The sequence below is a fragment of the Podarcis bocagei genome (genome assembly GCF_964188305.1).
Source record: "Podarcis bocagei genome assembly, chromosome: 17".
Lineage (NCBI taxonomy): Eukaryota > Metazoa > Chordata > Lepidosauria > Squamata > Lacertidae > Podarcis > Podarcis bocagei.
This window is the reverse complement of record NC_138143.1, coordinates 36,030,350-36,058,073: the sequence shown is the minus strand read 5'-3', so window position 1 is coordinate 36,058,073 and position 27,724 is coordinate 36,030,350. Positions and strand designations below refer to the sequence as shown.

General features: G+C 48.4%; 1 protein-coding gene across 2 annotated transcripts in view; it reads left to right on the top strand.

Moving 5' to 3' along the window:
- CORO2A (coronin 2A) overlaps positions 1–26,568 on the top strand; it is a 67,316-nt gene extending 40,748 nt beyond the window's left edge. For both annotated transcript variants that reach the window (XM_081176610.1, XM_081176611.1), the window contains exons 2-12: positions 3,935–4,135; positions 9,317–9,433; positions 10,727–10,876; positions 11,870–12,049; positions 14,394–14,510; positions 15,130–15,234; positions 15,647–15,743; positions 18,568–18,680; positions 18,794–18,884; positions 20,824–21,083; positions 23,200–26,568. In XM_081176610.1, the coding sequence (XP_081032736.1) occupies positions 3,935–4,135; positions 9,317–9,433; positions 10,727–10,876; positions 11,870–12,049; positions 14,394–14,510; positions 15,130–15,234; positions 15,647–15,743; positions 18,568–18,680; positions 18,794–18,884; positions 20,824–21,083; positions 23,200–23,331 (1,563 nt within the window). In that variant the 3' untranslated portion in view covers positions 23,332–26,568. The remainder of the gene's footprint in view (positions 1–3,934; positions 4,136–9,316; positions 9,434–10,726; positions 10,877–11,869; positions 12,050–14,393; positions 14,511–15,129; positions 15,235–15,646; positions 15,744–18,567; positions 18,681–18,793; positions 18,885–20,823; positions 21,084–23,199) is intronic.
- The last annotated feature ends 1,156 nt before the right edge of the window (positions 26,569–27,724 follow it).

Sequence of the window (27,724 nt, the reverse complement as noted above, 5' to 3'; positions counted from 1 at the left end):
TTATTAACTAGGGAGAGTTGGCTAATCAGACTGTTTTCTGGTATCTATCCTTAATCACTGCCCCTGCTTTCCTTTAGGGGGAATTTTTGAGGGGCATTTTTGACATGCAATACATACATGTGCCCTGGTATTCATTAACTTCCCTTCTGTATCCCCCTCCCTGTAACTGCCTATCCAGAAAGCAAATGTTGCTGGTGCATCTGAGTTGCAGCTATTCTGTAATCCAGATCCATTGTGGGAATAAACGTTCTATCAAACATTTTTAATTTAAAAAATAAATAAACAAATAGGAAATCTAGCCTATGAAAGTTGGGGGAAAGTCCTTTGGAAGAATTTCCGTTGTGTTCAGTTTGGCTTACACTCAAGTAAGCATGCACTGGATTGCAACCTCAGTTTAACACAACTGCTTAAAAAGCCAAATCACCTTGCCAACAAAGGTCCGTATAGTTAAAGCTATGGTTTTTCCAGAAGTGATGTATGGAAGTGAGAGCTGGACCATAAAGAAGGCTGCTCGCCGAAGAATTGATGCTTTTGAATTCTGGTGCTGGAGGAGACTCTTGAGAGTCCCATGGACTGCAAGAAGATCAAACCTATCCATTCTGAAGGAAATCAGCCCTGAGTGCTCACTGGAAGGACAGATCCTGAAGCTTTGGCTGGCACTTTGGCCACCTCATGAGAAGAGAAGACTCCCTGGAAAAGACCCTGATGTTGGGAAAGATGGAGGGCACAAGGATAAGGGGACGACAGAGGACGAGATGGTTGGACAGTGTTCTCGAAGCTACCAGCATGAGTTTGACCAAACTGCGGGAGGCAGTGGAAGACAGGAGGGCCTGGCGTGCTCTGGTCCATGGGGTCACGAAGAGTTGGACACGACTAAACGACTAAACAACAACACAACAACACAACAACAGGGTAGACAGGATAAATGGATACAGTAATCAGGGAAGAATGTTCAACAGTGTGTCAGAATGTGAGTGTGTGAGACAGACAGGCACTAATAACTGATGTAAGAATAGGCATCCGTCTGTCTCGGGAGACAGTGGAAGAGTCAAACCACTGGAAGTCAAACCACCGGGGAGCTACAGTGCCTGCTGTGGCTGTAGAGACCAATACAGGAGAGACATGTTTTGTTGCAGGTGGGGCAGTTGTAGGTGTCCGGCTGTGCTCCTGCAGGTGTACCATGGCACTGCTTCTTTCTGCACTCCTCCCAGCAGTCATTCCCCCTCGGGCATTGCTGTGGGTACACAACCTGACTTACTCTTTTCAGTCATCTACAAGGAATTCCCATGTATACATATTATATTGCTGGGATCCGTCGGTCTCAAGAGACAATGGAGTGAAGTCAAACCACTGTGTTAGCGGCACTGAAGTGACCTCCCTGGGGCGCAAGCCTTGGCAGTGTGTCTGGAGATCATGGGCTGCCGAGACGACAAGACCTCTCAGCCTCACTAATTTGGTCTAAAGGAAAGCAGAGCAATACACTTGGCACTGGCTTAGCTGCAGGAATCGCAAGAAGGAGGCCTACAAGGCACCACCCAAGTGTCTTGGGGACTCCACTCTGGATTTGTGTAGGGTTTACTCCAGGGGTCAGCAAACTTTTCCAGCAGGGGGCCGGTCCACTGTCCTCCAGACCTTGTCGGGGGCCGGATTATATTTTGTTGTTTGTTTATAATAATATTTATTACTTTTACAACAATTTAAATACTTACAAAAGAAAAAACAATACATTATAATACAAAAACACTACATAAAAATTAACAAAACAAAACACTTTAAAAACACATCAAAAGAAAAAAGAAGGAAAAAAACAAACAAAAAAAAACTTCCGATATCTTATATTTCTTTCTCATATTTCCACGGCCTCCTCACACCTCCCTTTTTGTATTCCACTTCTATTAATTATTTCAGCAATTCCTTACCATCTTCCCCTGTTTTCTATCCTATAATTATCTTAACACCTTTTAACCTTATTTTCCTTTAATACTCTATTAATCTATTTATACTTAATTCCTTATAACATTTCTACTGAAGCCATATAATTTCAGGGGGCCGGATTATATTTTGAAAAGAAAAATGAACGAATTCCTATGCTCCACAAATAACCCAGAGATGCATTTTAAATAAAAGGGCACATTCTGCTCATGTAAAACATGCTGATTCCTGGACCATCTGCGGACCGGTTTTAGAAGGTGATTGGGCCAGATCCGGCCCCCAGGCCTTAGTTGGCCTACCCATGGTTTACTCCTGATGGAGGTTTCGTTTGAGAGTTTTCCTTCTCCTAGATGGGCTGCTTTCTCAGGTTGACAAGCCCCACCTGCCCCTCACTTTCCTCTACAGTGCGTGCAGAAACCACCTTCTTGACTGTTGGACCCACCATTAGTCGCATCTGTTCAATCCACCGGAGCTTGTCTTTACATGCAGGGGAAGCGCCCAATTCACCAAGAGTTTGCTGGGATGCATATAAATGCATATACATACTAGCAGTTCGAAAGCACACCAGTGCAAGTAGATATATAGTTACCACTGCGGTGGGAAGGTAAACGGCTTTTCCGTGCGCTCTGGTTTCCGTCACAGTGTGCCGTTGCGCCAGAAGCGGTTTAGTCATGCTGGCCACATGACCTGGAAAGCTGTCTGTGGACAAACGCCGGCTCTCTTGGCCTGAAGCAAGATGAGCGCCTCAACCCCATAGTCGCTTTTGACTAGACTTAACTGTCCAGGGGCCCTTTACCTTTTACCTTACATATACAGTGGTACCTCGGGTTAAGTACAGTGGTGCCCCGCAAGACGAACGCCTCGCAAAACGAAAAACTCGCAAGACGAAAGAGTTTTCCGTTTTTGAGTCGTTCCGCAAGACGAATTTCCCTATGGGCTTGCTTCGCAAGAAGAAAGCCCATAGGGAAATCTTCGGGGACCTCTTTTAAAATACTGGCGGTCGGGAGCAAAGACTTTCGCCCACCGCCGGCCTTCAGAAGAGGTCCTGGACCTCTTCTGAAGGCCGGCGGGGGGGGCAAAAGTCTTTGCTCCCCCCCGCCTGCCTTCCCGGGACAGCGGAGACTTCTCTGCTGTCCCGGGCGATCTTAAAATGCTGGGGGTCGGCAGCGAACGCTTCGCTCCCGCCCGCCAGCATTTTAAGATCGCCCGGGGCAGCGGAGACTTCTCTGCTGTCCCGGGCGATCTTAAAATGCTGGCAGGCGGGAGCGAAGCGTTCGCTGCCGACCCCCAGCATTTTAAAATCCCCCCGGGACAGCGGAGGCTTCGCTGCCGCCCGCCAGCATTTTAAAATCGCCCCGGGACAGCAGGGGCTTTTAAAATGCTGGCGGTCGGCAGCAAAGTCCTCCTGTCCCTGGAGCTTGCGGGGCGGGAGGTGGGAAGAAGGACTTTTCTTCCCACCGCCAGCCTTCAGAACAGCCTTCTGAAGGCTGGCAGTGGGAAGAAAAGCCCTTGTTCCCCCCCCCCCAGCCTTCAGAAGAGGTCGGGGGACAGACTGTCCCCAGACCTGGTCTGAAGGCGGTTTCCATAGGAACGCATTGATTGATTTTCAATGCATTCCTATGGGAAACCGTGCATCGCAAGACGAAAAACTCGCAAGAAGAAAAAACTTGCGGAACGAATTAATTTCGTTTTGCGAGGCACCACTGTACTTAATTCGTTCCGGAGGTCTGTTCTTAACCTGAAACTGTTCTTAACCTGAAGCACCACTTTAGCTAATGGGGCCGCCTCCTGCTGCCGCCGCGCCGCCTGAGCCCGATTTCTGTTCTTATCCTGAAGCAAAGTTCTTAACCTGAAGCACTATTTATGGGTTAGCGGAGTGTGTAACCTGAAGCGTATGTAACCTGAAGTGTATGTAACCCGAAGTACAAGAGTGTCCTCATTTGAATCTGAAATCTCGAACGGTCTGGTGGCTTCACGGTTCCGTTTTCTGTGTTCATTGCAGATGTCATGGTCCCCTCAGTACCGGAGTTCAAAATTCCGCCATGTTTACGGCAAGGCAGCCAGTAAGGAGAAGTGCTACGACTGTGTGCCTATCACCCGCAGTGTTCACGACAATCACTTCTGCACTGTGAACCCGCATTTCGTTGCTGTTGTGACAGAATGTGCCGGCGGAGGAGCCTTTATTGTCATACCAGTAAATCAGGTAAGGACCACCTTACTGACAGGTGTAGCTGGTTTCGTGTGTTTGTACGTCTCGGTGGGCAATGGAACCTCCTAAAGCCCAAATAGCCCATTCATTTTAACAGAGGAGCATATTTTGAATGGAGTAAGGCAGAGGTTTTCAACCTCTTTGAGCCCACACCTCTCTTGTGGCAACCCTGTGGGGCTCAGGAGCCCAGTAATGTCACCCCTTGCCTGCAGAGCTGGCAGCCTCTCACCCTTTTTCAAACACCCTCCCTTGTAGAGTGTTCCCTCAACCTCCTCTCCCCGCTCCTTGGGAGTCCTCTGGGCAGCCTGTGAGCTGCCCCCCCTGCCCCAAAGAGAGGTGCTTCCTCACACTGCCCCACAGGGGGCTGGGAAGCACCCCCCCCCCGGCCAGCCCCAGAAGCACCATTCACCTGCGGAGCTTGTAGCCAGGGCCGCTGCAATAAACAGCTGTGTGAGCCTTTGGGAGGCAGAGATGTGAGAGGGCATCAGAAGAGGGAGGGAAGGAAAGAGGGACAGAGGCCAGCATTGCCCGTGGCACTTGAAAACCAAAGGGATTGAAAGGCCAACAGTATTGGCTCTATCTACTGACTCTCTCATGAACTGGGAGCTAGGGCAAAGGGCTCATTTACACACATGCACACAAACCCCATATAAACTCCTTTTGCACTGCATGGGTTCGTTTTGTTTGCGGCTAATGCACTGCTGAGTTGTCTGGGACCTCCTCCCTGCCCATACAAACACCAGGACTCTGGAAGAGCTTGCTGTTGCAGGTTGAAGGGGGCTTAAAGAGCCCTTTTGCCTTTCCCACTCATCCTGAGTTTCCTGGTGAGCCCTTTGCAGATGTATTGGTTTTCATAAGAGAAAGCCATATTTTTAGGCGAGGGTCCCTGGGATCTGAGGCTCTGCTGGGGGCCAGACCGAGGACCTAAACCACTTGCCACCAATTCTTGTGCTAAGGATGGTGGTGATAGAGCTACAGGATGATCCAAAAGGTCGTCATCCAGGATAAAGTCACGAATGCTTCCTTTTGTAAATGTATGTAATTCTGGGGCTGGTTTTGGACAACACATTCACAGGGTGATTGGACTGAATGACTATTCCAAAAAGCACTCTTTAAAAAAAAGAGATGTACAGTGGTGCCCCGCAAGACGAACGCCTCGCAAGACGGAAAACCCGCTAGACGAAAGGGTTTTCCGTTTTGGAGGCGCTTCGCAAAACGAATTTCCCTATGGGCTTGCTTCGCAAGACGAAAGCCCATAGGGAAATCTCTGGGACAGCGGGGAAGCGCAGCGCATTTAGAAGCGCTCGGGGAAAGCAGCGCACTTCGCTGCTTTCCCCGGAGTGCTTTTAAATGCGGGCGGCTGGGAGGGAATCCCTTGGCCCCGCGCGGGACTTCCCGAAGCTCTTTTTAAGTCCGGCGGGGGGCCAAGGGATTCCTTCCCAGCCGCCCGCTTTTAAAAGCACTCTGGGCAAAGCAGCGCACTTCGCTGCTTTGCCCAGAGTGCTTTTAAATGCGGGCGGCTGGGAGGGAATCCCTTGGCCCCCCGCGGGACTTCCCGAAGCTCTTTTTAAGTCCGGCGGGGGGCCAAGGGATTCCTTCCCAGCCGCCTGCGTTTAAAAGCACTCTGGGCAAAGCAGCGCACTTCGCTGCTTTGCCCAGAGTGCTTTTAAATGCGGGCGGCTGGGAGGGAATCCCTTGGCCCCCCGCGGGACTTCCCGAAGCTCTTTTTAAGTCCGGCGGGGGGCCAAGGGATTCCTTCCCAGCCGCCTGCGTTTAAAAGCATTCTGGGCAAAGCAGCGCACTTCGCTGCTTTGCCCAGAGTGCTTTTAAATGCGGGCAGCTGGGAGGGAATCCCTTGGCCCCCCGCGGGACTTCCCGAAGCTCTTTTTAAGTCCGGCGGGGGGCCAAGGGATTCCTTCCCAGCCGCCTGCGTTTAAAAGCACTCCGGGGAAAGCAGCGCACTTCGCTGCTTTCCCCGGAGTGCTTTTAAATGCAGGCGGCTGGGAGGGAATCCCTTGGCCCCCCGCGGGACTTCCCGAAGCACTTTTGAAGTCCGGCGGGGGTCCAAGGGATTCCCTCACCGCCGCCCGCCTTTAGAAGCGCTTGGGGGAACACCTGCCCCAGTCGCCCCACTTCGGAACGCTGTTCCGAAGTGAGGCGGGGGGGCGGGGACACCTGCCGCCGCCGCCCCACTTCGGAACAGCTTTCCGAAGTGGGGCGTGGGGGCGGGGACACCTGCCGCCGCCGCCCCACTTCGGAACAGCTTTCCGAAGTGGGGCGGGGGGCGGGGACACCTGCCACCGCCCCCCCCACTTCGGAACAGCTTTCCGAAGTGGGGCGGGGGGGCGGGGACACCTGTCCCATCCGCCCCACTTCGGAACAGCTTTCCGAAGTGGGGCGGGGGGGCGGGGACACCTGCCGCCGCCGCCCCACTTCGGAACAGCTTTCAGAAGTGGGGCGTGGGGGCGGGGACACCTGCCGCCGCCGCCCCACTTCGGAACAGCTTTCCGAAGTGGGGCGGGGGGGCGGGGACACCTGCCACCGCCCCCCCCACTTCGGAACAGCTTTCCGAAGTGGGGCGGGGGGGCGGGGACACCTGTCCCATCCGCCCCACTTCGGAACAGCTTTCCGAAGTGGGGCGGGGGGGCGGGGACACCTGCCGCCGCCGCCCCACTTCGGAACAGCTTTCAGAAGTGGGGCGTGGGGGCGGGGACACCTGCCGCCGCCGCCCCACTTCGGAACAGCTTTCCGAAGTGGGGCGTGGGGGCGGGGACACCTGCCGCCGCCGCCCCACTTCGGAACAGCTTTCCGAAGTGGGGCGGGGGGGCGGGGACACCTGTCCCATCCGCCCCACTTCGGAAAGCTGTTCCGAAGTGGGGCGGGGGGCGGGGACACCTTCTGAAGGCGGGCAGGGGGCGAAAGTCTTTGTCCCCCCTGCCTGCCTTCCCAGGGGCTTTTAAATCGCCCCGGACAGCGGAGAAGTCCTCCGCTGTCCGGGGCGATTTTAAAATGCCGCCCGCCAGCATTTTAAGATAGCCCCGCACAGCGGAGAAGTCCTCCGCTGTCCCAGGGTTTTTTAAAATGCTGGGGGTGGGAAGAAAAGCCCTTGTCCCCCCCCCCCCAGTCTTCAGAAGAGGTCCGGGGACAGACTGTCCCCGGACCTGGTCTGAAGGCGGTTTCCCTAGGAACGCATTAATTGATTTTCAATGCATTCCTATGGGAAACCGTGCATCGCAAGACGAAAAATCCGCAAGACGAAGAGACTTGCGGAACGAATTAATTTCGTCTTGCGAGGCACCACTGTATTTTGTTTTCAAAAGTGTTCATACTTTGCCATCCATAATACCTTTAATTTATCCGTTGACTTCCCATCCCCCTCTCCATGGGGTTCTATGTTTATCCTTTAACATTGCATAATTTAACTTATAACACACATCCTAAGTGATTAACCTTAATGCGTTTCTTCTCTTGCTCATATTTCAAACCCTGCTCACGTTTTCACGCAACTGTAATAGCTCTTTAGATGTTCTCCAAAAGTACTCTTAATTGGTTATTGCCCCTTTAAGACAGGGTTTACTAACCATTTTTCACCCTGGGGAAAACCTTTTGGGGGTTGTATAACAGTGGCGGTGTGGCCGAAAGTGAGTGTATTAGTATCTTGGTCCACAAAACAGCCAGACATCACTTGTGCTTCCTTTATGTAATAGATATATGTTATAATCCAAATCTTACTTACATATTTAGTATAATAATCCTCTCTAACCTTTACAGTGTCCCTCAAAACACCTGTCTACTACAGACCCCTTGTGGTGAAAATATATACAATAAGAAAAATGTATTTTAGCTCCGCTCTCTGTAAGGTTAAGAGGCCATTTTAAGACTCCAGTCCAGACAGAGGCACAGCAAAAACGTATACCCAGCCCACAACAGCCGTTGGAAATTTGCATTTCCTATCTACGTTGCAATGCAAATGGAAATATGCTTCCCATCCTCAGTGTGTGTTGCAAGCAGGGTTGCACATCACAACCACATTCATATTGCTTGAGATGAAGGAAACTCCTGTGCAAGAGCCTCTCTCCTTTGCTGTTTCTGGGTAGTATTTGAAAACACATGTAAGATGCAGTTATTGCAGGTTCTTAATCTGCATTGGGAGTCTAGCTTTGCAACATACCCATTGCAGAATATATTCCAGCTGGTTCCATGCTGAATTTGTCATCATTTTTCCTCTTCCTTCATACATCAGGTCTGACTTTTCCCCTAAGCCACACATACATGGTATTTCATTTAAATGTCCATCCACCATCCAAAAAACCCCAAACAAACCTCAAATGTTCAAAATAAAGTTGTGAAAGTAAATTGAGGAATTGAGGGGGGGGGTGACATTTGTGTCATCACAGAAACTAGCCAATAGGCACCATCCACAGCTATATTTCAAATCAACTATGCTGGAAACTGGCAGAAAGCTTGCCTTAGGAGAGAAAAACATATGTGTATTAAACATATGGGCATTCTCAGACTGGCTTGGCTGCTTTAAAATATGTTTTTCTTCACCCTAAATTTGTATGTGTTTTGTTTTCAGTCCTTCCCTACTGGATTGTTTCCAGATTATCAGTATTTTGTGGGAAGGATTCAAGTGCATACAAGAAATTTAGGATTGCAGAATCAACGTGGATCAGTGCACTCTGTCACCCTAGTACAAGAATCCGCTTTTTGAAAGGAAAAAAAAAGCAGCAGCAGACTTTTTGCAGTTAGGAAAGTGACAGAGAAATTCAATGAAAAGTGTGGGATGAATACATGATTCACAGGAAGACGTATAAACACCCCACACAAGCAAATCAGAATGAATGGTCAATAAAGACTGGATGAGTCTAATTTCCACAGAACTTTGTGCAAGCGACTCAAGATGACTGCTCAATAAACACTTCATCTGGAGGAGCCCCTAGTCTGTGTAGTTTGTATCCAAACCCTGCAAAAGGGAACACAAGCAAGTTATGGAAACTGTTGATACTGGTGGTTTAATATGGGTATGGCTCCAAGAGACAGATACATTAAGGGATCAAGATAAAACCATGAAGGACAAGACACACTGGAGAGTTCTGTTTTGCTTTGTGTTGATTGACAGGCCTTATCAGAGACGTTGCAGTTTGGGAACTAAATCTTTCCGTTTGTTTCCAGACAGGAAAACTCGACCCGCATTACCCTCGCATCTGTGGGCACAAAGGGAATGTTTTAGACATTAAGTGGAACCCTTTCGATGACTTTGTAATAGCCTCGTGCTCTGAAGATACCACCGTAAGTTTCGGGAACCCAGTTTCCTAACTATGGTTAGAAGATCGAGATTATCCCATAGGCTCACCCCCTTTCCTTTCATAGCTATAGTTAGTGTTAAGTCAGCACTGTTCTAACCATGGTTAAAGGTAAAGGGACCTCTGAGTGTTAAGTCCAGTCGTGGACAACTCTGGGGTTGCGGCGCTCATCTTGCTTTACTGGCCGAGGGAGCCGGCGTACAGCTTCCGGGTCATGTGGCCAGCATGACTAAGTCGCTTCTGGTGAACCAGAGCAGCACACGGAAGCGCCGTTTACCTTCCCGCCGGAGCGGTACCTATTTATCTACTTGCACTTTGATGTGCTTTCAAACTGCTAGGTGGGCAGGAGCAGGGACCGAGCAACGGGAGCTCACCCCGTCGCGGGGATTCGAACTGCCGACCTTTTGATCAGCAAGTCCTAGGCTCTGTGGTTTAACCCACAGCGCCACCCGCGTCCCCCTAACCATGGTTAGCTCAAACCAAAGCCGGCAGATATGTTTCCGGTTGTGGTTGCCTGATGTAGAGTGGATGTAACCACACTGAAAATGCTGGTGCGAGCGTAACACTGGTTAGTGATTCAGAATTCAAGAGAGAGGTAGGAGCACATAAGGCATCAAGGTGTTTTTGATGATGATGGAGACTGGGCAGCAACATGTTTACCCTAGTTCGAAAGGCCTCATCATTTGCTAGGAAGGCTCCAAGGGACAGCTGATAAAGTAACTAGGAGATACTGTTGTTGGAGCAGTAGATTTGGATGTTAGAGCCAGGTTTAACTTGACTGAGTTCATAATGTTGTTGCGAGGCCAGAAATGCCATTCTTTGGAGGCAGGGTGAGAAATGCAAATAAACACTTCAGTTGAGTGGGGCACTTCTTAAGGTCCTGGTTTGGCGCTTCCACCCTAAAGCGGCAATGCAGGAAGTGAGACAGATCAGATACCCTTCCCCCCTTTTTGGGGGGGGGGGCAATGGAAAGCACAACTCTCACTGTGCAGGTGGAACATCTCTCTTGACTTGATGTTACCTTTGTTTGTGCACAGACACTTGGTGGCCCACATGGTGGAAACAAGGGACAGGATGGGTTCCTAGACTGTGAGGGTTGGATATGCACTGGGTGCGCATTGATCCTGCCCCTCTGCCACCCCCTGCAAACCATCTCTCCATCCCACATTCCTTTACCCTCAACTACTGATTAAGACTTATTAGTCCTGATTGCTGCTGCTAATGGCAGGTGTTGATTAACGGAGCTGGCTTAAAGTCTCTGCACTGCTGTGTCTCTTAGGTTAAAGTCTGGAACATTCCTCACCACTTACTCACAACAAACATCACAGATGCACAGAAGGAGCTTCTTGGTCATTCGCGAAGGGTGGGACTCATCGAATGGCACCCAACTGCGAGCAACATCCTTTTCAGCACCGGCTATGATTACAAAGTGAGTCAGGGTCTTGTTAACCTTCATTTCAAGCATCAACATGCTGTTGTTCTGTTCTGCTTCCATGGGGGGTCTTGGGCAGAGTATCTGAGGTGTGTGAAATGAATGAGAGGATTTAACCCTCTGCCAAACTAAAGGATTTTGCCTTATAGTTACTTCCTGTGTTCCAAAACATGGTGGCCACAGTCTATTCCCAGCATGCATATAGAACACAAAGCAAGAGAGGGGTAAAAATGCAGGGGGGGGGGATGGATAAGCCGGCGCAGAATTGCCTAGCAGGATGTTCCCACAACTTGTTTCTTTAGATTATGTGTATGTATGTGTGTGTGTGTGTGTGTGTGTGTGTGTGTGTTTGTTTGTAGGGAGGTGACATGTTGTTGTTATTTGTGCAAAGCACCATATAAGCCCGAATTGCAAATAAATATGCCACAGTTCTGCAAGACCACAGAATATGGTATTGGTTGCAGAATTCAGGCGCAGAATTGTAGAGTTGGAAGGGACCCCGAGGATCACCTAGTGATTCTAGTTCAGGAACATGCAGCTGTCCCATATAAAGATCAAACCTTCAACGTTGGCATTATCAGCACCACGCTCTAACCAGCTGAACTATCCGTGTCAAATAAGAACCTCAATTTTCGTCAAAGCCAGCAACAAATTGGGTTTTTCTAATCCTTAATGGTTGCAAAGGAATGAAGTAAAAGTGGGTGGTGATGCCTCCTGAAACTTCACAAGCCAGATTCATTGCTGGATATAGTTTTCAGTATTCAGGGACTGGAGCATTTTCACCCCGTGAAGCTGCCTCTCCTTCCCCGTGACTAGCAGAAGCTGCATAAATTTTGCCCGGTCAAACAGGGAAAATCATGGAAATGTGCTGTGTGCAATTTGTCCAAGTTGCATAGCGTTGGGAGTAGTCATTGTTCTTTTTGTGCGTTGTCTGCACTGTGGGTGGGGAGCTCAGGAAACTTTCACGAACGCACCTCTCTTTGCCTTCAGATCATGATCTGGAACCTTGACACCAAAGAGTCTGTAATTCAGACCCCGGTGAAGACAATCCACTTCCACACGGACGTCATTCTTTCCATGTCGTTCAACACAGACGGAAGCCTCTTAGCCACGGCCTGCAGGGACAGGAAAATAAGGGTCATTGACCCACGAGCAGGAACTGTCTTACAGGTATGCAGGGCTGGCGAGACAGCGCCACGCGGGAAGACAGCTTGCTGTTTGTTTTAGATGGCTAAAAGGATGTTCTCTCTTGTGCACAGGAGAAAGATAGCTCTGCAGGCCAGAAGGTGGGGTGCATCTTTCTCTGAAACAACAGGGTTAGAGCAGAAGATCTAGCTTAGATCCTACACCAGGTTTACATCTGGGGGCCCAAACCAGAGCTGCTGTCATTTACAGCCTTATTCTGTTCTGCAGCTGGGCAGCACTTTCAAAGTTAGCTTCCCCTGCTCCTGAATAATGATGAATTGATTCTGAATTGGAATCACAACTCTTTTTCACATCGGATGGGCCGTCCACCTAGCTTGATATAGGCAGTTTAGCAGTGGGAAGGTGACTCGGCTGCCGTCCATGACATTAAGATCGTCACTTGACTGCTTGCAGTTACCTTATCTTTCAGGTGGGGAGTGTCAATCAAGCTTAGATGGGTTGGTGGGCCCAATGTCCCTCCCCGAAGGCCCCTAGGGGCTACGCCCGTTATTTTGCACCATAATCACCACATTTTGAGGGAGGCAGAAGTCAGTCATAGGCCATTCATTTCATTTCTAAAGTACCGTATTTTTCGCTCCATAAGGCACACTTTCCCCCTCTTAAAATCTAAGGGGAAATGTCTGTGCGTCTTATGGAGTGAATGTGTGGTCCCTGGGGCTGGGGTGGGGGACCCGGGCTTCCCCTGCCAGCCCTGACCTGTTCTTTGGGGCTGGCAGTGAGGGAAAGCACTTCTGGGGTAGCCCGCAAAGCCTCCGCAGGGCAGCGGGGAGCCTTCATCCCGTTGCCCTGGGGAGGCTTTGTGCGGCTATCCCTGGCTTTTGTGGGAGGTGGAGGAAGGGACAGAGCGAGGCTCTCACACTTACCCCACCTCCCGCAAAAGCCCCCAAGAGCCGCATATTTTTTTTCTTGAATTCCCCCCCCCCAACCCCCAAAAAAGTAGGTGCACCTTGTGGTCAGGTGCGCCTTATGGAGTGAAAAATATGGCACCCCCCCCCCCATTATTCAGCGTCCAGCCTGATGCATTGTCCTGGACCGGTTGGACTCACAGGAATAGTGGGAGGGAACCACACAGGGTAGAAGGCTTAGAGCTTAGGGAGTGGTGGGATGGTGATGAGTGATCAGAGGGAGAAGATTGGGAAGAACTGGTGTCAGAAGCTAAAGGCGTAACAGGGCTTAGTGTGCTAAGACAGTCTGTGGCTGAGAGAAGTCCAGAATCAGAAGTGGAAGCTGGTGAGCGGGAGGCCCAGAGGCAGAGATCAGTCAAGCTGGGGAAGAAGCAAGGATGTCTTCCCCTTGTGCTGCAACAAGCTAGGCTCCTCCCTGGTCTCCCAGAACCAGAGGAGGCATGAAGTGGGAAGAACAAGGCATGCAGGTGCAGTCTCCGATTGTTTGGGGGAGGGAAACTTGGAAAGGAGACATAGATGGCTGTGGGGAGACAGGAACCTTTAGTCTGGGCAATTGATCCATGGGGCAAGAACTACTTGGGATGAGCTGCTGTGCTCCTTAGGCTTGACGCTCAGCCAAGTCTGTGCAGATCCTATTCTTGCTAATAAAGAGTTAACTTCAACAGGCAGGGTGTGATTTACTGCTGGCTTGCTCCTGTCACTTATCTACCAGGGATCCTGATTCCCAGTTACCCTCTTCATTTCTCCTGCGAAGTGTTTCTGTGTCCCAAGGCCTGTGGTACACGCTGCTGATTTAAGTGGAATACGCAAGAGGGTCCTGCAATAAAAGCCTTTAAGAGGACAGTCTTCTATGTAGTTTTCTAGCTCGGATGATTCATCAGTTGGTGTGTAATGTGATCGTTCCCCAGGAGCAAAGTAGCGTTCCCCAAGAGGCCTGGCAAGCCCTGCCTTGACAGTCTACCTTAAATTAGTCTGGTATGGCTCCCAAATCACATACAGTGGTACCTCGGGTTAAGTACTTAATTCGTTCCGGAGGTCCGTTCTTAACCTGAAGCTGTTCTTAACCTGAAGCACCACTTTAGCTAATGGGGCCTCCTGCTGCTGCTGCGCCGCCGGAGCACGATTTCTGTTCTCATCCTGAAGCAAAGTTCTTAACCCGAGGTAATATTTCTGGGTTAGCGGAGTCTGTAACCTGAAGCGTATGTAACCTGAAGCGTATGTAACCCGAGGTACCACTGTATTGCTGCATCAGCTGTACAGGGAGATAAGCAAAAGCTGTGAATTCTGATGGTGGAGGGTTTTCAAAACTTCAGACAATAGGCAGGTGCAGATGAGTTTCACTGAAAGAAGCAGCATTTGGTGTGCTTGATTTCCTCTGAGTAACACGCCGTGTCTTCTTGCAGGAAGCAAACAACAAGTCTCACAGAGTGAATAAAGTTTTGTTTCTAGGAAACATGAAAAAGCTGCTCTCCACGGGGACATCCAGGTGGAACAACAGGCAAATTGCACTATGGGATCAGGTGAGTTGCTCAGCAAACCACTTCAGGCACTCGCCACGCAAATGGTTCCATCACAGATCAACACTTCAGCTCTGTCTCTCTCTGCTGTTTAGGCCGTGTGCACACGCTAAATCTTTAAAGCTCATTCAAATATAGTAACAGAGAGATAAACAGCTATGTGCTTTTTAAAAGACATCTGAAGGCAGCCCTATTCAGGGAAGCTTTTAGTGTGTGATGTTGTATTGTGCTTTTAGTATTTTTTGGGGGGTTGGGAGCCGCCCAGAGTGGCTGGGGCAACCCAGCCAGATGGACGGCAAGCAAGCAAACAAACAAATCAAAGCAATTACGAACAGAGATGTGCAAAGAGCTTCTCTCTGTGAGAGAGCACAACAGTGGCTGATGTGGGGCATGGCATGTCTGCGCCATTTTGTGTCACTTTCCCTGCTCTTTTAGATGTGGCAGCCATTTTGTTTTATGCCAGGCCCTCACAGCAGCCATTTTGTGACTGGTGCAAACGCCCTATGTGCCCAGTGGCCCCAAGAAGTTGGCGGCCCCTGCTCTAAATCCTTCTGGAACTGCATTTGTTGTTCTTGTTGTGTTTTGCCACTTTATAGCTGTAGTTTTTGGCTTCCTCACGCAGGGTGACCTTTCCGTGCCTTTAGTAGAGGAGGATATGGACGGTTCCTCGGGTCTCTTGTTTCCTTTCTATGACTCGGACACACACATGCTGTATGTGCTGGGCAAGGTGAGTCCTTGCCCTTGCTACAGAGTCTTAAGTATGTGGGCAAGACTATAAATAAAACTTGTGCGATAACTAGATTCCCATGCCTGGCCGTTGAAACTGCTCTCCACGTGGAACGGGCATTTGAGCGAGTTAAGAACGGTGGCCGGATTCTTTAGCTGGGGACCATGAAATGTCTTCCCCCAAATCAGTGGCGTAGCGTGGGTTGTCAGCACCCGGGGCAAGGCAAGTAATTTGCGCCCCCTAACCCGTGGGTTTGCGCCCCCTAACCCTAACCCCCAGGTGTTGCGCCCGGTGCGGCCGGCCCCCCCTGCACCCCCCACGCTACGCCACTGCCCCAAATGGTGTGTCGGGAGCCAAGAACACCCTTCTCTTGGATACAACACTGCCCTTTTGTCTCTCCCATTATCTCTAGGGCGATGGGAACATCAGGTACTACGAGATAAGTTCGGAGAAGCCATACCTAAATTACCTGATGGAGTACCGCTCCCCTTTGCCCCAGAAAGGAATCGGTGAGCTTGCAGCCATTTTCATTGCTGGTGATGTGCGATAAAGGGGTGTCCGTGAAGAACCGATACGGCAAGAGGCAGCTGGTCATGGGAAGATAACGGGCCTCGCTCTGTTCCTCCTTCCCTTCAGTTTTGTCACAGCCGTGCAATGTGGCTGAGGTTCTTCCTTTCGCCGCTTCCCTTTTGCCACTGAGGGAATTTCATCAGAGAACTATTGCTTTACTTCAGGCTGTTCAAAAATACCATTCTAAGAGGCCTTTCTCCCCCCCCCCCGCCCCCGTCCACTCTTTAGCTGTGTATGCAGCATACAAAGCATACAAGGCTTCCCCCCAATAATCCTGGGAACTGTAGTTTAGCTCTTCACAAAGCTACAATTCCCAGCAGAGTTCCCGGGCGGGGGGGGGGGAGCAGTGTCTTTTAACTAGGCTTTAAACACATGAAGCTTCCATCTGAATATGCAACTGCACCATAGAGCGACCATTTTCTGTTCCAACTAACAGACCTCCTTTTCTTGGGGGTGCAAAGGGGAGGGATTGCTTGGCTACCTTCTCGGTAGTGGCGCCCTCCCTGTGGAACACCCTCCCACCAGATGTTAAAGAGAACAACAACTACCAGACTTTTAGAAGACATCTGAAGGCAGCCCTGTTTAGGGAAGCTTTTTAATGTTTGATGTATTAGAGTATTTTAATATTTTTTTTTTTGGAAGCCGCCCAGAGTGGCTGGGGAAGCCCAGCCAGGTGGGCGGGGTATAAATAAATAATAATAATAATAATAATAATAATAATAATAATAATAATAATAATAATAATAATAATAATAATTATCATTATTTTTATTTATTTATTTATTTATTTTTGCCCAGCCGAATCCTCAGTCTCTTTAAACAGCCCCCCAGCTGCAGAGGAGGAGGTTGTAGCTGTTGGCATTTTCTAGTTAAAACACTCCACAGAAGTTAATACTGAATCACTGTTGGAAGAGCACACTTTGCCCTGGGTGTAATTACATGGAGACTCTGAGTTTAGGAAAATAAGAAAGTTACTTTTATTACAGGAAATGCATGTTTGACAGAAAAGATCCTGGTTCTCTGGGTCTAAGGTGGAGTCTCCTCTCTCACCTCTCTCAAGGAGAAAGCAAAGGAGGAGGAAATGAACAGGGTGTGTCATTTTAGGGGGTGAATTTAATTTTTGCAAATTTCTTCAGTGAGAGGGTCTTAAAAATATGTTTTTGTATGTGAGGAATTCAAACCCGCTATTCTTTTTGTGATCGGACAACATTTAGCTTGGTACGTCTATGTTTGGTGAAGAAGCACAAAAACTGCTTTTGGAAAACCAAAGAATTTTTAATTTTACCTTCTGAAAATGTCATTTAATGCCCAATAATAATAATAATAACAGCTACAAGTACTTAGTCATTTTTAATGATTACTATGCAGCTTTACACAGTTTTACTTCCCAAGCAAAACTGAATAGCTCAGTAGATTAGAGCATGGTGCTGATAATGCCAAGGTCGCAGGTTCGATCCCCAAATGGGACAGCTGTATATTCCTGCAATACACATGATCCTTTGAATCCCTTCCATCTCTACAATTCTATGATTCTAAATTATATTCACGTAGCCAAAATATCTTTTGAATCCCCAAGTCATGCTGCAACTTTTCAGAACCCCTCATTTTGGAATTTGGAAGTTGAAAAATTCAACAAGCCCTAGGAAATGAGATCAGCAACCCTGAGAGGTCTAACGCCTGAGAGAAGGTCAGCACCAATTACGTAGGTTGGAAAGGACAGTCTAAAACAGGTTCTTCCTCCCACGCTTTCCCAAGCAAACACATCAGCCTCCACTGCAAGCTGAGTTGCATCCCAACACTTCTCAACAGTAGCTCTGGGCTTTTCCTGACTCAAGTCACTTCCCGCTTGCTACTGTAGATTTTGCCGCAAAGCAAACGAAGGGTGAGGCAGTGAGACCAGCAGAGAAAAACGGAGTGGCTGTTAAAGAGACAGGAGAGTTTTCCAACTTGCTCCCTGGTGATCCCACATCAGGTTGGAGACAGAGGCAGCAACGTTTAGGAGGAGTTGCATGGGAGAGAAAAAATTGCACAGAGAGGGAAGCAGTGTGTTCTGCAATGGTTGGAGAAAGACAGTGTCGTAAGTGCTGGATGGGAGGTAAAGACGTAAGAGGCAAACCCTAGAATCATAGAATCATAGAGTTGGAATGATTCTATGAGTTCTATGATTCTATGTTGTGGGAAACTTGTAAGCAGAAATGGAGCTCTGCACTTGTGCTTCCTCACAACTGGTACAGTCATACCTCGGGTTACAGACGCTTCAGGTTGCGTTTTTTCGGGTTACGGACCTGCCAAAACCCAGAAGCACCGGAGCGGGTTACTTCCGGGTTTCGGCGGTTGCACATGCGCAGAAGCACTAAATTGCGCTTTGCGCATGCACAGAAGCGTCGAAATGCAACCCGCGCGTGCACAGACGCGCCGCTGCAGGTTGCGAACATGCATCCCGTACCGATCACATTTGCAACCCGAGCGTCCGCTGTATTCAGAAACTTACTGCCTCCCGCAGTAGAGACAGAACATGACCATTATGGCTAGTGGCCATTGATAATTTTATCAATGCCTCGATCATTTTGGCTGCACTTCTCTGAACCTTTTCCAGCTTTTGGAGGTCAGGCGACGAGATCTGTTCACAGTATTCCGAATGCAGTCACACCACAGATTTGCATAACGGGATTGTGGTAATTGCCAGTTTTATTAGCAGTGTTGGCCAGTGCATGTCTAGTTTCACACTGCCATAACACTTCTCCCTGCTTCCCCTGTCTTTAGGTGTCATGCCAAAGAGGGGTCTGGATGTCTCTTCCTGCGAGATCTTCCGATTCTACAAACTGATCCCAGCCAAGTACCTGATAGAGCCGGTGTCTATGATAGTTCCGCGTCGGGTGAGTGAATCTCTCCTGGCTTTCACCGGGTGGCTTCTAAACAGGGCTGGGGGGGGGGAGGGGTGCGGCACTTGCTCAGACGTAAGCCAGTGTGCTCTGGTATCTCTCTGCAGTCTGAATCGTACCAGGAAGACATCTACCCGATGACAGCTGGGGCCCAGCCAGCCCTGACGGCACAAGAATGGCTAAGCGGCAGTAATAAAGGTCAGTGAGACTCAAAGGGCCTGAATCAAAATGATGTCCTCCTCTCTCTGGTCTGCATCGTGTTAACGGCAGAACTAGAGGATCAGGTGAGCGACATACCTGTAGGAGCATTGCTAGGTTTTAATGGGGACCCTGCGCAAGATGCCCTTCAAGCGCCAACCTCCCATATTTCTCACTGTCCTCCCCACCTCCTGCCTGGCTTTGCTGTTCCTATAGTGACAAGTGCTTTCTGTTGAAACCACTTGGTGTAACTGGAAACTGCTCTGTCGGTGGAGCATGAGACTCTTAACCTCAGGGTTGTGGTTTCGAGCCCCATGTCGGACAAAAAATTCCTGCTTTGTAGGGGGTTGGACTAGATGACCCTAGTGATCCCTTGCAATTCTACGAGCACACCTTGCTCCTGCTAAGGAGCTCATCATATGCTCAGTAGTTCCTTTGCAGCCATGTTGGTACCCACCCAACACTGGACATCAGTGGATGACAGGTATCGGGCAGGCAGATGTGGTTTAGGGGAAACAACCTCGTGGGACAAAGGAGGCCTAGCAAGCCAAATTTGGCTCATGGTCTGGAGATTCCTTGTCCCTGCTTTAAGCATGAGCAACGTTGAGAGATGAAGCTACCGAAATGTAGGCCCTGCACTGCTGCAGTGAATGTGTAACGGTCACCTGAGACAGTCTCTTAAGGCTTGAGTCTTAAGTCTCCAAGGCTTGAGTCCTTGGAGCTCTGGTGCATGGAAGAATCATTCTCTTTTGGCCTAGCCAAAGAAATTGGGCAAAATGAGAGGAAAAAACTTTGTATTGATACTTCGCCCAGGACCAGTTTGAGGGCAAGAGCGCGATGGCACCTTCACCCACGCTGTACCGTCGCCGGTTGAGGGCCCCATTGCGCTTTGGCCCTCAAACTGAGGGAGGAGCGAGCTGCTGGGGCCGATGCAGCTCGTTATTCCCTCAGTGTGCCAAGCGTTGGCGGCAGAGGGACTTTCTCCGCCGCCAGAGGCCCGGTGTGTGGAGGAACGAGCTGCATCGGCTTCGGCCCTGCGAGGTGCCGGGGTGAAGCAGCCGCTGCTCCACCGACAGAGCTGAGGCAGATTCACTCTGGTGCCTCATGGAGCTAGGCCCAATGCAACTTGTTCCTCCCTCCGCTTTTCAACATCGCAGTGTATCACTATATCAGGATGTTTGGCTGGTGGTACATCACAATGTTGTAAATCTGATATCGGCCCAACAAATTACAGTGGTACCTCGGGTTAAGTACTTAATTCGTTCCAGAGGTCTGTTCTTAACCCGAAACTGTTCTTAACCTGAAGCACCACTTTAGCTAATGGGGCCTCCTGCTGCCACCGCATCTCCAGAGCACTATTTCTGTTCCTATCCTGAAGCAAAGTTCTTAACCTGAAGCACTATTTCTGGGTTAAAAGACTCTGTAACCTGAAGCGTATGTAACCTGAAGCATATGTAACCCGAGGTACCACTGTACGCTAATAGGACTACAATAAGTTTTGTAAGGAGGAACATATGAAACATTGCAAAGTAGAGAAAGAATAGAGAAATTAGTTATGAGATTTAAATGTAACAGTGAAAGTAAGAAATGTATATTAAGTGAATAGATTGGAAAATTTTCAGATGTGATTGATGGAAGTAAAAAAAAAACTGTATAAGATGTAAAATATGTTTAAGTACTTTTGAAAATGATATGTTAAAAAAAACTAATAAAAATTTATTAAAAGAAAAAAAGAAAATCTGATATCGGCCAGCCCTAGTCGTGTGTACTTTCTCTACTGCATAGTATATCAGTCCTCACAGGCTTCATTACTGGACTGAGTGAAATCTGCTTCTTTCTGTCATTCACTGGCCTGGTTCTAAAAACCTCTGTGAGTCTGTTCTGAAATCCTCTGATCTTCCTGATCTTTGTGTCAAATGCTCCTTCCTGTTGCCCGCAGGCCCCGTCTTGATGTCTCTGAGACCAGGCTCCGTCATCTTGAACTCTTTGCCACCACTCCCTGCGAAGGAGGCAGTGCTGGAAGCCACAGAGCCTGCCCAGCTGCAGACCCGGGTGGCAGACATCATTGAGAAGCCAAGTAGGGTGCAAGAGAGATGGGGGTACTGGAAGGCCGAGGAGAGGGGACCAGAAGACAGGAAAATCGGGCTGTCGAACGGCTTTGATGTTTTTGAGTGTCCTCCGCCCAAAACAGAAAACGAGGTATGATTGTCTGACAGAGAGAAGAAGCCTTGTTGGCAAGTCAAGATGAGCAGCTTAAAGTGGGTGCTACCGCTCCGGCGGGAAGCTAAACGGTGTTTCCGTGCGCTGCTCTGGTTAAACCACAGAGCCTAGGCCCTGCCGATCAGAAGGTCGGTGGTTCGAATCCCTGTGAGGAGGTCAGCTCCCGTTGCTCGGTCCCTGCTCCTGCCAACCTAGCAGTTCGAAAGCACGTCAAAGTGCAAGTAGATAAAATGATAAATAGGTACTGCTCCGGCGGGAAGGTAAACAGTGTTTCCGTGCGCTGCTCTGGTTCGCCAGAAGCGGCTTAGTCATGCTGGCCACATGACCCGGAAGCTGTACGCTGGCTCCTTTGGCCAGTAAAGCGAGATGAGCGTTGCAACCCCAGAGTCGCCACGACTGGACCTGATGGTCAGGGGTCCCTTTACCTTTACCTAAGCTGGAAATTGGCTAGCTGTGAGTCCAGAGCAAGGAAAGTCCCCTTTCTCAGGGTGTGCAAAGCAGTACAAGGAGTGAGGGCTTGCCCAGTTGGGCAAGGTGCCAATACAGCTTGTTCCTCCCTCTGCAGCTGCCCTTGCCTCAGTTGAGCAGTTAAAGGAGACCCCAGCCCAGCGCTGGCTCCTGCAAGCAGACGGTGGAGTGGGGTGGGGGCTCTGTGAAACTGCTCAGATGAGAGGAGCGCAGTTGCAAGCTTGCCCCGCTTGTTGGCAAGCCGCAAGAGCACTGGGGCTATCTCAGGTGGGGAGGGGGAACCTTCCTGATTCCCCAGCTGAGTTGTGCAAACAAAAGCTGCATTGTCCCAGCCTGCAAGCCGGGGTGAAACCTCCTCAGCTCTCTAGGTGATTGCTGGGGCAGTTTCACCAGGTGTCTCGCGGGCAGAGGCCAATGCCTCCTTTCTTCCAACATTGCGGTATATCACCAGACTGCACTGTTTGGCTGGTGATACACTGTGTTGTTGAAAAGCTGGCATTGGCCAGCCCTACCGGGGTGGGTGGGGAGGGCACTAATATTTTTCAACCCAAGACCCACATTCACAGTCTGCCCGCCCTCCAGTGGGGCTCATGCCCACGCAGACTGCACATATATCACACCCATACAGAGCCATTCCACCTCCCAGAACTGAGATAATTTCAATACTCCAGAGCAGGGGCTTCCAATCTGCAGCTGAGCTTCATTCATGCGGTCTGTGTTGTGTCTGCTAAGGACGGCAGGCACAGCGCCTGCTCCATCGTTCTTAGAAACCGATGGTCCATCCAGGTGAGTGGGACATGTCAGAAGTAACAGGGTGGGAAGCCATTGAATATTGTGGAGAGGATTAGCAACACAAAAGAGCGAGCAGGAGGAAGCAGCGAGAAAAAAGTCAGTGTGGAATTCTAACTGTAATGCAACAAAATGCAATGCAAGAAATAAAATAGGATTAAAGCTCCTACAGCATCTAGCACAGGGCATTACAATTCCTACAGGAGGCAGAAAAATCATTTAGTGGTCCGCCAGGACCCTCGCCAATTTTCAAGTGGTTCATGGGGCAGGGGGAGGTTTGGGCACCACTCCTTTGGAGGAACTCGCGTATCTTAAAATTACTAATGAAGGCTCATTAACTTGGCATACTTAGGGAAACTTGTAAAATTCTCAAGCCTCTTATATACTGAGTTCTTTCCCCCTAGTCTTGAGAGATGAAACCTCTCCCATCATACCCTTGGGATCAGTTTTGGCACGGCTACAGCTAAACAACCCACCATCATTAGGAGCAGGTCAGCATACCCTGGAAACAGAAAAGGATGTTTCACCAGCACTTGGGAAATATCAGAGCGTTCCTTCCTGTTTCTGGAGCACTCAGTGTCTTGCTCTCAATGGCTGTGGCTTGCTCAGCACTGCACAAGCTGGGGCAACCCAGTCAGATGGGCAGGGTATAATTATTAACTAATTAATTAATTAATTAATTAGCTGCACTCACCTTTGGGGCTGCCAGGGCCTCTTAAAATGTCTTACCAGAGTCACGAGCTTGGCCACCGCTGATCTATACAGTTTCAAATAGACAGTTTAAAAAATCGTGGTGGATATAGATAGCATAGTGACTTGTGAAACCTCTGCTTTCCAGCTGCTGCAGATGTTTTACCGGCAGCAGGAAGAAATCCGGAGGCTCCGCGAACTGACGATTCAGCGGGACGTGCAGATCAAACAGCTGGAGCTGGAGATTAAAAACCTTCGCATGGATTCAGGCAGGTTCTGACGGGACGTCGCTTGGCAGCCTTTGGAAGGCGGTTCAGACTCCAGGACAATGGTTGCCTCCAAGTACTACTGCGGGGAGATTTTGGATTAGGAGGACTTGAGATCTTATAGGCAACTCATTGCCTGCCTCAAGTGCCCATTTTCTGGAAGCCAGAGGCCGCTGGGATTCTTACGGGTGCTTTGTTTACTAGCCACCTTCTTCGAACCAGAGAATGAACTGGTTTGAAAGTGGTCCCCGAGTCACTCTGGGAAGTCTCAGTGTGAAGGCAGAGGCTCCATCAGCTCCCTTGTGCCTGTGTGTGCCTGGTACTTCATTGTGGAGCAGCGAGGGCATCTTCCAAGTCCCCAGTGCCCATCTGAGCTTGGCCTTGGGGTGGTTTTGACTCCTCCAGGCTGTCCAGCAATGAACCGTTGCAAGATGAAGGCGAAGTGACTCAGGACTCTTCCCTGTTCCTCCCCGGAGCTGAACAGAGCAGGCTGTTTCTACACTGAATTACTTTTGTCTTTCTTGTGGTCGATGATGGTTTGGGGGGGGGGCATGTCTAAGTCATCCGCTTCCCTTAGTTTTATGGGTTTTCCTTTGCAAATATGGTTGCACTCAAGAGGTGAGGAGCAAAGAAACGGGAGTCTGTAATCAGTAAAGGCAAAATCAGGAATGTAGGTTTGTTTGGTTAGAAAGGGAAACGAATTTCAAAAGCCAAGCTTTTGAAAGGGATGTTTCATTGTTGAGCCTTGTGAAGCAGACCAGGTCGTAACCAGAGCATATCTGCTCTATACACAGTCATCTTTCAACTTCACCCATAATATTTCCCCAGAATCGCTTCATGCCTTAAGCCAACAATAGACTGAGGACCAATTCTCTGAACTGGCTTCCAGTTGCCTCAAACCAAACCTTCCACTAGTTGCTTCTTCCCTCGGTCACTTTTCCACTGAATATTGTTGCCAGAATTAACATGGGACATTGCAGGGCAGTGTCCAGAAAGGAGTTCAGACATCCAATTTCCAACTCGTCTTACAGAATATTCCGTCCTTCCCCCTTTCATCTAGGTTCAGAGCCTGTTTCTAGGACTACGCTTTTGCAAAATCACAAGGCTCTTCTTTCAAACCGTTTCCCATCTTCTGCTCCAATACCTACGACCAATGCTTTGCCTGATCTTCCATTGCCTGCTGATTCCCACACAAGTCTATGCAAAGCACTGCCATCTGCGTAATTCTCCTTGCTGGTCTCGGGGCTGACCACCTGAAATATCCAAAGACTGTGAAGCCCTGGGACAGCGAAGGGATGAGTCTTTGGGAGCAGGGGGGGGATGAGTCTTCTGGCGGGATACCTTTAAAGCACTTCTCCCTAAGTCCTGAAAGTTAAGACCTGTTGCTGAAAAACAAAAAAATGGTTGGGCTCCTGCGATGTCAGGAGGTGGGGCTTGAAAAAAATACAAGCAGCCCTGCTCATAAAAAAACATAAAACCCCCATTGCCCTGGCTAGTTTGGGAAAACTCAAGAGTTGTTCAGGAGTGAGAGCAAGGAGCACACCCCAGTCCGGTCACTGTAACACCGGGCCTACAGTGCTCACATTCTTCTATCTTCAGCTAGATTTCCCCCCTTCATTCACTTTCCGCATAGCTTCTCAGAAAGACCAATAATTACCAGTTCAAAAACCACTCCAAAGGCCTGCTTTTAATTGCAACAATCCCCAACGGCTTGATAAAACTGTGCCCAGGCTTGCCTCTCCCCATCTTGCTTTTTAATTTTTTTTTAACCTTAGCATTAGATCTGCCAGTGCTTGTTGCTGGGAGTAACGCCTCTCATATCCTACCTGTAGAAGCAACCGTGCAGTTTCGCCTGGATTGCACTATTCAGGAAGAGGGTTTGATAGTTCCTGTGTATACAAAGTTATCATATCAAGAATCTAGCCTAGCTTTCTCTTGGCCATAACGCCTTTTCTATGTGCATATGCTTACATAGGGAGCGCATTCAGGCGATTCCTCCACTTCAGTCTGAAGTGCTACAAGCCCAGAAAAGCTGTCTTAATTGTGGCTTTGCTACTCTGGTGGTCAGAACAGTGCAAGAGGCATCATGAAACCTGTAGGAAACTCAACCTTACTTGGGTACCAAGCTTTTACACTTTTAAACTGGCCTCTGAATATTAAAGAGTATTTTATACCCATTGCTCGTGGACTTTTATCCAATCCTTTTAAAAACTAGTGTCTCCACACATTATTCCAGAGGGCCGTGATCTATTAGGAACTTTTAATAGTCATGCTGACTGTCTATTGGACAGTCTAGATCATGTTGTCTCTCCCAAATGTGACTAGCCATTATGTTCACAATCGGGGCACAATGGGGATATCCACCCTCTACTGCTAACCTCAGAGATTTTCTCTCCCCCGCCCACTGCCCCTGAAAAAAGCCGAGTGATCAGTTTTATCTAGCTGTTGCTAACAGTTTATTGTTGCAGTCCAACAGCAGGAGACTGCTGTGTAGCCTTTTTGCTGGTTGACAAGGGGGACTGAATCCAGTTTCCTGTTCTCTTATCCCAAACAACTGATGAGCAGGGATCCAGCATTTATTTTTAACAGATTGTACACAAACACAGGGATGGGACTAGGGCACCATCCATGCAGAATCCGTTGGCACAGGCTCTAATACTTCCAGCTAAGGATACATGTGCAGATAGTCCCAATCAGGATGGAGAAAAATGATTGTTAGTCATACTTAGGGGAAACTCATTCATATCAATGGACAAGTCAATTAATTCCAGTGGGTCTACCCAGATTATGACTAATGCTATCACCCCCTGCAATTTGTGGGATTGCTCCTTTTCCTTGTTTACAATGCAGAATAAATTATTTAAAGTAGTAGTCAGCTAAGGCAAAGTTAAGTTTCAAAATGCATTTTTAAAGTGTACCTTTAAATGATTTTTTGCTTGTTTTTATGCATTTTATCTGATCAACAGACAGCAATGTTAGCCATTTATCAAGGGGATTCCTCAATCCTAAATCTACTTGAAAAAAAATTACTGCATTATGTTTACTGGTAACCTTTCAGAAAATGAGTAATTCAGCACTTGAAAGTTATTTTTTAACGTATCACTTCTCTGTTCTATGTAAACCTTGGAGATAGTACATTTTAAAGCAATGCTTTACTCATGTATGTTGGAGGGAAAGAAATGAAAAGAAAATATCTATACAGTAATAGCAAACTGGTTACGCTTTATTAAACAGTGCCTAACTATATTTAATGATTGACAGAATTCTTCAGTTTTTTGTTATCTTCATTTAAAAGGAAGTAAATCATTCAGAATACAGTTGGGGGGAGGGCATACCTGAAAGATATTTGACTGGTCACAATTGCTCAAGGAATGATCCAGCCAAAGTTAAACACTCTTAACAGCTGATTGGTTTCAGTAAGAAAGTGGATTCAATGGGATTCAATCCTTAAACCAAAACAAATATCCGAATGTATTAGTCTGATCCAGTTAGATTCCATGCCAGCCATGCAACCAAGTCCACAAAAAGCTAGTAGCCTACTACAGTTTTTACTAGTGCTACCGACCATGCGTATCAGTGCAAGTAATCTGTGGCACATCAACAATATGAGAAACACACACTTTATTCTTAAATGACAAGCTGCCTGTCCATTTAGGCACAGCAAGATGGGGAATCATATGCACAAATAGTTTTACATAGGTTTCCCACCCACTTGGGCTGGAATCCCATCAAATACCTCTTTGAGAAAGAAGAGTAGGGAAGATGGTTTCAGTCTCCTCCCACCCTGTCAAAACAGCCAATTAAAAAACACATTGTTTCAGGTTTTTCTCTTCTACACATACATACAGCCTAGGAGCTATCAAACCAAGATAGCCACATAACTTAAAAAGAAACTCAAAATGGAGCAGTAATTTTCTGTTCACAAGCACCTCTTTTCTTAAATTGGCTGGTACCCAATATATATGTGCTCTAGTATATCACTACCTCCTGTGATATACTAACCAAGGAGTCTCTACTACAATTCCAGAGGAGCACAGAATGTGACACAGGACACAGAATTCTGCTTCCTGAGAACCTCAGCTTTCAATTAAAAGGAAAAAGAGACCGGCTACTAGGCCTAGTGCCCGCAGATTATGTTTTGAAACTACAGGTGCCTACAGAATCTCATCTACCAGAGGTGTAGCTAAATATTTCCCATGGTCAGTAGGTGAAGTTTCAGTTCGCTACAGAAAGCTCCTTGCCCCTCCGTTACTTTCAAAACCAAAAATGTCTACACAAAACTGCATACATTTGCATAGTTTATACAGGTTACAGAATGCAGCTTTTTGATTTGGAATATGATTTTCAGCATATACATAACCTGGGCAAAAGAGTCTCATTCCTTTATTTATTGTTGCTGTATCTATC